The sequence below is a fragment of the Callorhinus ursinus genome, unplaced genomic scaffold (assembly GCF_003265705.2).
Source record: "Callorhinus ursinus isolate GAN/ISIS: 27379988/994484 unplaced genomic scaffold, GSC_fseal_2.0 scaffold39, whole genome shotgun sequence".
Taxonomy (NCBI): Eukaryota; Metazoa; Chordata; class Mammalia; order Carnivora; family Otariidae; genus Callorhinus; species Callorhinus ursinus.
This window is the reverse complement of record NW_027397101.1, coordinates 6,908,379-6,920,475: the sequence shown is the minus strand read 5'-3', so window position 1 is coordinate 6,920,475 and position 12,097 is coordinate 6,908,379. Positions and strand designations below refer to the sequence as shown.

Sequence of the window (12,097 nt, the reverse complement as noted above, 5' to 3'; positions counted from 1 at the left end):
TAAAAAAGTAAAATGTCCATGATAAAATGTTAGAAATTTTTAAATTAAAAATTATTTATTTTATTTATTTTTTTGACAGAGAGAGAGCGCTCGAGAGCACAAGCAAGGGGAATGGCAGGCAAAGGCGAGGGAGAGGCTGACTCCCCACAGAGCAGGGGGAGCCCACGTGGGACTCGATCTCAGGACCCCGGGATCATGATCTGAGTCGAAGTCAGTCACTTAACCAACTGAGCCACCCCGGCACCACAACATTTATTTTTAAAAAATTTAACTCGGAGCTCCTGGGTGGCTCAATCAATTAAGCCTCTAACTCTTGATTTCAGCTCAAGTCTGGGGTTGGTGAGTTCAAGCCCTGCATGGTGCTGGGGGTGGAGACTACTTTTAAAAAAGTCTTTTCTTTTTCTTAAAGATTTCATTTATTTATTTGAGAGAGAGAGAGAATGCTTACACGCTCCAGTGGGAGAGGCAGAGGGAGAGGGAGCGAGAGTCCTAAGCAGACTCTCTGCTCAGGGGGAGCTGATGAGGGAGGGGCTCAAGCTCACCACCCTGAGATCAGGACCTCAGCAAAAACCAAGAGTCCAACGTGCTTAACCGATTGTGCCACCCAGAGCTAGAGCCCGACCCCCCGAAAAAAAAAAAGCCTTAAAAAAATAAAAATAAAATTTAATTTTACACGTAAGATATGTTCATTACATTGTATATTAATGTTACCTCAAACAAAACACCAGAACTAAGGAGGGGATGGGTTAAAAACAAAATAGAAGTAAAATAGTACAAATCTGTTGGATCATTGATTTGGTTGTTCTGAGTAGAAAATTCTTTAAGTTGGTAACTGTTTCTGTAGAATCATCGGTAAGTAACTTGGGCCCAGGCAGCTATGGAGGGAGGGGCCTGCTTCCTTCCTAAACAACCTTTTCTCACCTGGGACCCGTCTGCCTCTCCCTACCCAGGAGGCTGAGTCAGAAAACGCGCGGGCAGTTTGCGCTTGCCTGCGCACGGCGACCAGCGGAACCTAACCTCCAGGCGGCTGGGTGTGCCCGGTCCAATCCCCGCACAGCCCCGTCTGCCAGCACGCGGACCGAGCGCCCCTCGGGACCGAACACCGCGCGGCTCCCTGCCTTGTGCTCCGCCCTGCGCTCCGTCCCGCCCCTCCCGGGTGGCGCCCCGCCCCACCCGCATTCTGCTCCGCCCCTCCCGGGTGGCGCCCCGCCCAGATTTCGCCCCGCCCCGCCCCGCCCCGCCACGACGGAGCTCGCCTGGGCCTGTAGGGACCGTTTTCTGACTCAGCCAGAGGGGCTCAGGCTCTGGGTGGCACGCAGCTCCGCCCTCCGTTCCGCCCCGCCCTGCGCGCCGTGCTCCTCCCGGATTGCCCCGCCCCGTGAGCCCAGCTCAGCCGCGACCCGGTTCGTCTAACCTGTGCGGTCGGCTTGGGCATGGTGGACGCGAACCTGGGCAGGCAGATGCAGGGCGCTGTGGCCGACCCCGCCCTCGGCCCGGTTACGCGGCAGGTCAGCGGCCGCGCCGCCCCAGCCGCAGTCCCGAGCGGCCCCGAGCGCGGGCAGCTCCTGGCCGCAGCGGTAGCCGAGCTGCCTGTGCTGGACGCCTCCGGGAGGCAGGTGCCGTTCGGCGCGCTGTTTCGGGAGCGTCGGGCTGTCGTAGTCTTCGTGCGGGTGAGCGCGGGCAGCGGGGCGGCCCGGAGTAGGGACTCTGCCGGCAGGCTGGGATGGAGGTTGCTTCTACAGCTTCGGCTAGGGGGACATTGGGTCCTTCGAAGGCCCAAGGCCCGAGAGTGCGGTCCAGCTGGGCCTGGCCCTTCCCATTGCCTTCCACTAGAGGCTTCCGGAATGCGAACAGCTCCTCTCGCTTCCTTTAATAGGAATGGAAAAACAGCCCGCCAAGCCAAGTCCATTTTCCCAGCAAACGAGGAGGCCTAAGGGAGTGGCCCAATTTTAACGCATCTCGGGCACCCTTCGCGCCTTTTTCTACCCGCTGTGAGTGGCATTAATTAGCGTCACGCGTAACGAAGTACTTGGTCTTTAATGAACCCTGAGGGTATTAGTCGCTAACTTGTCCTTTTTGTCGTGTTGGGATTTCAGCATTTCCTGTGTTACATTTGCAAGGAATACGTAGAAGATCTGGCCAAAATCCCCAAGAGTTTTTTACAAGTAAGTTTCCTGAGAGTGAGCAGCGGCGTGCCCTGCTTCAGGGCGACCTTGTGAAAGTCACCTGTCATTTCTAAGAAGCCCGGTGGGATGAGGTGCAGAGTTCTGTACCTCTCCAGAACAGACCCTCGCAAACCCTGATTATCACCTTCCTACACATCTCTCCAACACCTTCAAAAAAGAGACGTTAGAGATCTCTTTCTGTCCTACTTTATTCGCTACTGCCTGCTTATAAACGTACTAACTATAATAATTTCAATGTTAGTAACCTATTTGTAAATGTTGAATCATAATGACCAAAAGCACGGATGCTAGAAATTATTAATATTTTATTTCCCTTATTTTTTTAATAAGAACACTCCAAATAGTTGTTCATTATAGGAAAATACTAATATATCTTAAAGGTTAAAATTTGTATTTGTTAGGATGTGCCTTCCACATTCCTGTGATAACCACATACATATGTTCTTTTTCAGGCACATATACATTTGTTCCCATGTGAGCTTTTGAGTGAAGGAATTGGGCAACCTTTGTAAAACTAAGATCTGTTTTCATCAGGCCTTATTAATTGGGATGTGAAAAAATGAAACTGATTAACCCTACTTCAATAATTTTTATTCTTTTTTAGTGTACGTCTTTGGGGGGAGCATAGAGATTTTTTTGAGAATTATTGACTACATTTTTGAAGTTCTTAGCAAGAGATCAGCTGAATTAACTGAACATTTTAGCATACATTGCTTTACTTTGACTCACAATTTTGCTGTTTATTCCATTCTTCTAGAAGCCTATAGGTGGCATTAGAATGGAACAAAAGAGTTGGACAAGGGGAAGTTTTATAAAATATATGTAAGTTCTGGTAATATGTACCTGTCCCTTTTTTCTCCTAAAGGAAGCAGATGTCACCCTAATAGTGATTGGACAGTCATCCTACCATCATATCGAGGTAAATATATCGGCAACTGAGAAACTAACAAATCTATTTCAGACATAAAAATTATTTATTTGAACCACTAAGTGTAGGTTAAATTTGCTAAAATAAAGGTAGGTTATCATTACTTTTCTCTCATTTTTACTTATACAAAATCCAAATATCTTTTTTTAGCCTTTCTGCAAACTGACTGGGTATTCTCATGAAATCTATGTTGATCCTGAGAGAGAAATTTATAAAAAATTGGGAATGAAAAGAGGTGAAGAAATTGCCTCCTCAGGTAAGACATGACACGTCTCATCAGAAAACGCTAATGGTGCATTTGCACATTTCTGTATGTATGCATAGGGAAACAAATGGTAAATTCACAAATCAGCCTGCTTTTTATGATTCCAGACTCTCAAAGATTCATTTCCTGGGTGTAATGACATAGAAGGCTATTTGCAAAGTACTAAATAAGTGAAAAAAGCAAATTGCAGAACAGTGTTTTTAGTATGATTCTATTTTTGTGGAAATAAAAACCATTTTCATAAAGATCAGGAGTACCTGTGTGTGTGTGTGTGTGTGTGTGTGTGTGTGTGTGTGTGTAATAAAAAAGGTTTTAGGGGTGCCTGGGTGGCTCAGTCGTTGAGCGTCTGCCTTCAGCTCAGGTCATGATCCCAGGGTCCTGGGATCGAGCCCCCGCATCGGGCTCCCTGCTCGGCAGGAAGCCTGCTTCTCCCTCTCCCACTCCCCCTGCTTGTGTTCCCTCTCTCGCTGTGTCTCTCTCTGTCAAATAAATAAATAAATAAATAAATAAATAAAATCTTTAAAAAAAAGGTTTTAAAAGATATTGCCATGCTTACCCCAAGGTATGGAAGTTAGAAAAGTGGCCTTTGTATTTTTAACAATGAGTACATTTTACTTTCGTAATTAAGTGAAAAATAATATTGCTTGAGTCAATATATTTTCTTAGCTCAACACCATGGCTTTGAATACTCTATGTTCTTTAATTGATGAAATCTTAGTTTTCATTTGAAGCCCAACTCAAAGGGGCTCTTAAAAGCCCCTCCTGCAGAAGTTATTCCTTCCCTCATTGTACCTGAATAGCCCCTTGTACTTATCATGTACTCTACCAGTGCACTTAAGGTGTCCAGACAGCAGAGTTAGTTGAAGAGTTTGAGGTTTTGTCTTTATGTGGTCCACATTCCCTGCCTTTAATGCAGTTCTTTGTAATTTAACAGAGCTTCGTCAGCTTTAGGTGAACTGTTTCTGTATTAAGTAGAAAGAATGGCTTCTGAAATGCCAGTTGAGAGAACTCAAACTCAAATCATTCATTCTCAACAAATATTGTTGAGCTCCTGTCTGTAATCCCCACTTGGTTGGATGCTCCCAAGAGGACAGTGATAAAACAGCTCCCTGCCATCCTAAAACTCATACTCTATTCTGGGAGACAAAAGCAAACAGCTGATTACAATACAATTTAAGGGCTTGTAATAGAGAACATGTACTAGGAATACCTATGCCGGAAATACGAGGGGAGAGAAGAATCTCTGAAGGCTTTACAGAGGAGGTGTCATCTAAGCCCACTCTTAAAGGAGTTAGCTGGGTGAAGTGAGGCTGGGGAAGGGTGCTGCTGACCGAAAGTAGCACATGCAAAGGCACACAGGCATGAAAAACTGTGACTCTTGGACAAGTGCAGGTCCCTGTGTCAGGCTGGAGTCTAGCCAACTGGGGACTTGGTGTGAGCCAAGGGACAGGTTGTGGCTAATTCGGGCCGAGTCTGGGGTGACATGCCAAGGAGTTTGGATTTGTTCTGGAGGAGTGGGGGTGTCATACTAGCATTTGAAGTGATGAAGTCATAGTCCTGTGTCCAGCGTGGATGAGTAAGTATCCCTTTACTGATGTGTTTAAGGAAAGCAACCTAAACTTTATTAAAACTAATGATGAGCTAGCATAAACACAGAGTGTGCTCTTTCCTTTTTCTCCTTGGTATAGGAGATTGCAGTGTATACATTGTGAGCCTTACCTCTTGGTAGACTGTTTTCTGTGTTGTAACAGTCCCAGCTGTGTGAGTTGATTATCATTTAGCACTTTAGATCTAAACTGTGAGTTTCACCTTAGTAACACCTCATGGTTCATCGGTTCATCACACAATAAAAATACAGAATTGCAAAGAAAACAGTTGAATTCTAAACAAAATATATGCTTATAATTATTAGAGAAGGTATATTCAAATCTTTTAAACTCCTGTGACCTGTGTGAAAGTACTGTATTTCCAGAATTAGATTGTGTTTGTGGCAAAGATTGTTAAATTTTAGGTCATGGAATCTCCTTCAATTGAATTTCTGAAATTTCAGAAATATTAAATGACCCCTTCTTTGGACATGAAGAGATAGTTTGGGTTTCTGAATATTTATTTTAGACATAGAATCCTAGAAAACAGTAAAATTTAGTCTTTTACTCATGTTTCTAAGGTAATGGGCCTGTATTTGTTTCTTGGTGAGATAAATGTCCATCATAATAGAAACATGAAAGAAATAGAAGAGTCAGAGAGAGGAAAGGAAATGATAGGTACCTGGAAATACTAAGGATTCAGGCAGGTTAAAGGCAGCATAACCATCAAAATAAAAAGCCAGAAGCAAGACGTAACAGGCAGGGATAGGGGAAAGATAAGTTACGAGAAGGGTGAAGAGGGTGGGTCCCTTTGCTCAGAGGGAGCAGAAGTGAAGTATTAGTCCATGTGGGAAAGGAGATGGAAAAACTGACAGCCAAGGGGAGCTGGGGAGGCGCTGGATTAGCTGCTGTCACAGACAGCTCCCCAAGTCTCAGCGGCACAGCACGGGAGAGGTTAGTTCTTCTTTTAATTTCAAGATGGCGTATCTATTCAGATGCCTTTCCTCCAAGCAGCAGTACAGCAGGGACCCCGGGGGGAAGGACCCAGGCCCCTTTCATCTTGTGGCTCTGTCATTTTCATCCCAGGGCTTCCAGGAATGTAGAAGGAACATAGAGGTTTTAAGGAGCTGGCCGGGAAGTGGCCCGTATCATTTTACTCATGGGTTAGAACATAGTCACATGGCCATAACGAACTGCTAGGAAGACTGGAAATGTAGTTCATCTGTGGGCCCAGAAAGAGGAAATGGGTTTTGAGGAGCATATACTGGTCTGTGCCACAGTGTTTCTTGAAAAGGAGTGTAGTTACGTATTAGTAGGTGAGAAATTAAACAAAGGATAAATGATGTATTAAAAGGGAAAGCATTAAGGGCACCTGGCTGGCTCAGTACGGCATGTGACTCTTGATCTTGGGGTTGTGAGTTGGAGCCCCATGTTGGGTATGGAGATTACTTAAAATCTTTAAAAAAAAAATGGTGGGGGAAAGCAGTCAGTTTGAGAAGTCTGTAGCGGACATTTTTCTGTGGCAGATGATTGGGGTATATCATCACTTCTTTAAAGTAGTAGTTCTCAAGCAGGGTACATTTGGTGTTATCTGGAGACACTTTTGGTTTGTCATCACATGGTGAAGGTACTGCGGCATCTAGTGGGTATGCAGGACAGTGATGCTGCTAACCACCCTGCGTTGCACTGGATGAAGACTTACGTGGTCCAAAATGTCAATAGGGAAAGGCTGAGAAACCTTTGTTTGAAGCAAGAAAAGAAGACAAGTTGGAAGTAAGATAACACAAGAAAAAATATTTCAAGGGGGATGGGCAAAAATGGGTGAAGGGGAGTGGGAGATACCAGCTTCCAGTTACGGAATGAGTAAGTCACGGGGATGAAAGGCACAGCACAGGGACTACAGTCAATGATACTGTAATAGCCTTGTATGGTGACAGGTGGCAGCTACACCTGTAGTGAGCCTAGCCCAAGTACAGAGCTGCGGCATCACCACATTATACAGCAGTGTATGTTGTGTCAACTATACCTCAAAAAAAAGAATGTGTTATAGAAGCACTAACATTATCTTCTGATATCTAATTGAATATAAAATGATAATATCTAAAGACAATTCCCAATATTTCAGGAAAGAGCCCCCATATAAAATCAAATATACTCTCAGGAAGCATTCGGAGCCTGTGGAGGGCAGTGACTGGCCCTCTTTTTGATTTTCAAGGAGACCCTGCCCAGCAAGGTGGAACCCTCATCTTAGGTCCAGGTAAGCGTCAAAGCCCAGATCCAGTGGCACACTTTTTGTTCTTTTTAGAAGTTAGGAGGCCACAGTTTCTTCATAAAATAGATACCAGGTAAAAATGGCAATTTGACATTGTAACAGTCACAATTCTGTGCTTATAGGGGTCACCTTTGTTTTCAAACGCTTCTGTGTATTTTGGCGTCTGTTTATTGCATGTAATGTGCCCATCATCCTGTGCCTGAGTGATTTCAGGTATTTGGGATAGGAAAGTCAGTGGTGGTTTGGTCAATTGTATATGTCTATAAAACTGTTTAAAAAGTTCATGGAAGAGGGGCGCCTGGGTGGGTCAGCCACTTGTGCACCAGATACTTGATTTCAGCTCAGGTCATGATCTCAGGGTCCTGGGATTGAGCCCCGTGTCAGGCTCCATGTTCAGCGGGGAGTCTGCTTGTCTCCCTCTCCTTCTGCCCCTCCCCACCTCTCTAAAATAAATAAATAAATCTTTAAAAAAAAAAGTTCATGGAAGAGAGGGACACCTAGGTGGCTCAGTTGGTTAAGCGTCAGATGCTTGATTTTAGCTCAGGTCATGATCTCAGGGTCATGAGATCGAGCCCTGTATGGGCTGCACTCAGCAGGGAGTTTGCTCGAGATCCTCTCTGTTTCTTTCCCTTCCCCTCTGCCCACGCTCAAGTGCTCTCTCTCTAAAATAAATAAATCTTTAAAAAAAAAAAGTTCATGGAAGTGAACATTTCCACATAGAACAAAGTGTTGACCCTTTTTTTTCTTTTTTTTCTCAATAGAAGAATCAATCTAGTTACTTATATCTAACAAGGCTAGAAGACTTGCTCAGTGTCAGAAAGCAAGTCAGCTCCAGGGACAGCTCATTCAGTAACAATTACTATAAGCCACATAGTTTTAATAGCTTTATTGATCACTTTGGGCCACCTGAAATTTCTTTGGCTCCACACTGCTAAATGGTTCAGTGTTAGATCTCTACCATGGTCAAGTATTGTAGTCAGGGACAGCCACTTTCACAGTGTAAATCACTAAATTGTAAATAGATTTTCTTGGTTCTTCTTCCTCTTGAAAATTGTCCACATTAGCGAGCATAGCTTCTAGGAGTTATAAAATTAACATTTACTTTAATAAACTCCACATGTCTAAAAGTCTTTAGAAGGAGGCTTTTGACCAAGCATTATGGCGTTTTGGCTTTCTGCAGCTGGAGCACTTTAGCTACTAAAACCTGTAATTTAATCTCTTTCCCTCTCTTGTGAATTTATACCAGTTAGACTAGAAAAAAAGAGAAGCCCTGTTTTATGAGAATGAGTCCTCTAGATTAGCCCTGAATGACCTTGAGCCATATTTTTGGATGGCTTGTTTCCATCTTCAGACCCGTTTTGAGTCCCTAATCTCCATGTCTCAGCATCTGACCACATGTTCAGGTGTGTAAGGGTGACCAAGCACACAGCATCATTTGTGTGCCAAGTTGGGAACATAATTGAGTAAGTGAGGAGTATGTAAGGAGAATATCTTGATACTACCTGCTGGAAGAAATGTAGCTCCTCTAAGGAAAGAGCTGGGTATACTTATTTATAGAAACCTTTCATGGTTAAACCTGTATTGCATTTTGCCTTTTTGATAATAAGCCAATTTATGATATTAAATCTACAGTGATTACTGTAGATTACTGATGCCTCCTTTTTTTAAAGATTTTATTAATTTGACAGCACGAGCAGGGGGAGTGGCGGGCAGAGGGAGAAGCAGGCTCCCCACTGAGCAAGGAGCCTGATGCAGGACTTGATCCCAGGACCCTGGGATCATGACCTGAGCCAAAGGCAGATGCTTAACCGACTGAGCCACCCAGGTGCCCAAAAACATGCCTCTTATAATATTTACTTAATCTTATGTTTTAAGTTAGAATTCTGGTCTTGAGTCCAAGAATCAAAGTAACAAAGACCCTAGACCTATAAATTATGACATTTTAATTTGAGCAGATAAAAGGATTGTGGATGTCTAAGTGTATTGTAACTCACTGTCTCAATGCCCTGATTTTTCAGCCTCTTTTGGTCTAGGATTATAATGCTGATAACCTATTAAATCAGTGTTTGGTAGTGAATTTTTTTTTTTTGAAGCAAGTGATTTATTCCATTATTAAATTTAAGAAACAGATGTGATTTTCCAGCTTGATATTTATGCTAGTTCCATATTCTGCCTGTCTGTTTGACAGGATATTTTATTTAATTACATCTAATAAAACCTAACAGAGGTTATAATTTAAGAATCTTTCCCCTTGGATCTCATAAAACATTAAGTATCACACTTATTTAACCTAATCCATGTCATGCTTTATTACCTTAATTAAAAATTATTAGGGCATTATATAGAGAATATTATGAACTCCAGGCAGTCATTTTTTCCCTTTAGACTAATTAAAAGTTTAAAAGATTCCTTGACTCTAATAAGCAATAAATCTAATGAATCTATATGCCTACCTTTGCCTTTTATTCTCTTCTAGGTAACAACATCCATTTTATACACCGTGATAAAAATAGGTTGGATCACAAACCCATCAACTCTGTTTTACAGCTTGTAGGAGTTCAGCATGTGGACTTTACAAGCAGACCTTCAGTTATCCATGTGTAATGGCATAGACTGTTGTCACTTTCAAATGGACCCTTGGGGTAGGACCTGAAATGTTCAGAGTTGGGTGTCCTTGTGCAGTGTCTAACTTGTTGGCGTGTCCCAGCCTTTGAGGAGTTATGAAAACATGAAAAGACCACGTACCAGTCATTGCATGCTGGGAGGCGTTAGTTGTCAAAAATATGATCTATATTTATAATTCTATAGCTTTTAAAATTTTATTTATATAAAACTTTAAAAGCTATAAAAGTAGAAATACCATTCTATATTTTGCATTATGGTATATCCATTCAATGAAACTTTCTGTTGGCCATTAAAATAATAAATTCTTCTGAAGAACATAAATGGAAAGGTAAGCAACTCACCATCATTTTATCCAGGAAAAAAGCAGGATATCAAATTCTGTAAATAATATAATCATATTTTTATATGTTTATATTTTTGTATGCTTAGGAAAAAATATAGGAAAGAAACACACCAGAATATTGCCAGTAGGTACCTCTATGTGGTAGGATTACAGGTGTCTTTATTTTCTTTTCCACGCTTTTCTTTATCTCCGAACTATTCTATAATGAGCATGATTCATTTTTTTGGCCAGGAAAAATTCTTTAAATTTATATGAAGAATATATTCCTACATAACAAGTTCCGCAAAGTTGCATTTATATAGGCTGCTGTCCATGTTTCTATCCTCACTGCTTTACTCAGAGGAAATATGGTAAACCAAACCTTCTGCATAGCCTGTGTCCAAAGCACCTTGTACCACACACCCACTACCCATTTCACTAGGATTTCTGTGGGGAGGAGTAGGGGAAAAAAATGTCTTATGTATTTAAGATATGTATTTAAAATACGCTTCAGTATGCTTTTTGAAAGTATTTTAAGAATTGTTTAAACTAAAAAAAAAACTTTGTAACTTAAATGTACACTGGTTTGGTTGCCATATTGCTTTTATTTAGTGTATTGTCATCTTCTATTTATCTAGAATCTTAATAGGTTTATAGTTGTGAAGAAATTCTGATGAAAAGTACAGTTAAGAGCAAAATGTTGGTAATTATTAGCAAGTATATACTGCTTTGAACTTACAAACTTTTATATCAAGCATATGAGGTCACACACAAATATATTTCAAGTATCCACATATTTTAATGTATGTTTGTGTATATATACATAAACAATCATTTTTTAATCAATAAAAATGAAATTTCTCATGAAATTTAAAATTAAGCAATTTTGTGCTATTTTTTTATAGTAAGGAAGGACTGGTGACCCAGATCCCTTTGCTGATTTTAGACTTACAACTGCTGAATAATAGCTTACACAAAACTTCATATATTTATAAACGTATAGTACATTTTCCTAAGATACATAAATGTTCTTTATGTAGCTTCAGGGAGATAACAGTTAGACAAAGTGCAGTGGTAAATTGCTGACCCAAACAAACATATTTAATACAAAAAAAGATTTCTGTTGTTTAAAGATTTTTATGTATGTATGTATGTATGTATTTATTTATTATTTGCTGGGGGGAAGGGAGGAGAGGGAGAGGGACAAGTAGATTCTGCCCTGAGCACAGAGCCTGGTGAGGGACTCAATCGCACAACCCCAAAATTGTGACCTGAGCAGAAATCAAGAGTTGGGTGCCTAACCGACTGAGCTACCCAGGCACCCCAATACAAAAATTATTTCTCATAGGCACTGTGAAATATATAAACATGCTCTGTACCCAATAATGTACTAGACTCAAAATTTTGTAAAACCTTCCTACAATAAATACAGAGCAATACTATTCAAAGAATAGTATCTAGCACTTTCATCATGCTAATTATTTGCCAGGTAGTATTCCAAGTGCTTAACATACATTAGCTCTATAGAATTGACATCATCATCATGCCCATTCCACAGAGAAGAAACATCTTTTTTTTAAGCTGAACTTTCAGTAAGAAAGTGAGGAAATCACCAGGGCCAAAAGCAGAAGTAGAAACAACGCTGATGACCATGCCCTGAAGCTGTTGGTTGCTCTGAGGTTTGTCCTCATCCCAGGAATGTTCCTTAGCCAACTCAAAGGCCTTGTGCAGTAGAGAATTAAAACTAAGACCACCACATAAAGACCTATGCCTGAGACCTGAGACTTCCTAGGGCTTCTAAGAGCTACAGCTGCACCACAGTCAGATCCATCCATATGCTCACCAACTTGTTTCTATATTTTTTTTAGATGTTTGTTATTTTAAGTAATCTCTACATCCAACATGGGGCTCAA

At 41.5% G+C, this 12,097-nt stretch overlaps 1 protein-coding gene across 4 annotated transcripts; it reads left to right on the top strand.

Moving 5' to 3' along the window:
• The first annotated feature begins 1,260 nt into the window (after positions 1–1,260).
• Positions 1,261–11,064, top strand: PRXL2C (peroxiredoxin like 2C). 4 transcript variants are annotated; one of them, XM_073880739.1, is made up of 6 exons: positions 1,261–1,670; positions 2,097–2,165; positions 3,052–3,105; positions 3,265–3,370; positions 7,181–7,222; positions 9,714–11,064. In XM_073880739.1, the coding sequence occupies exons 1-6, from the start codon at positions 1,434–1,436 to the stop codon at positions 9,839–9,841; spliced, it is 636 nt and encodes a 211-aa protein (XP_073736840.1). In that variant the 5' UTR covers positions 1,261–1,433; the 3' UTR covers positions 9,842–11,064. The 4 variants fall into 4 exon arrangements, with proteins under 4 accessions (XP_073736840.1, XP_073736841.1, XP_073736839.1 ...); XM_025851655.2 differs by having other exon boundaries at positions 1,269–1,670; positions 7,091–7,222; XM_073880740.1 differs by lacking the exon at positions 7,181–7,222.
• The last annotated feature ends 1,033 nt before the right edge of the window (positions 11,065–12,097 follow it).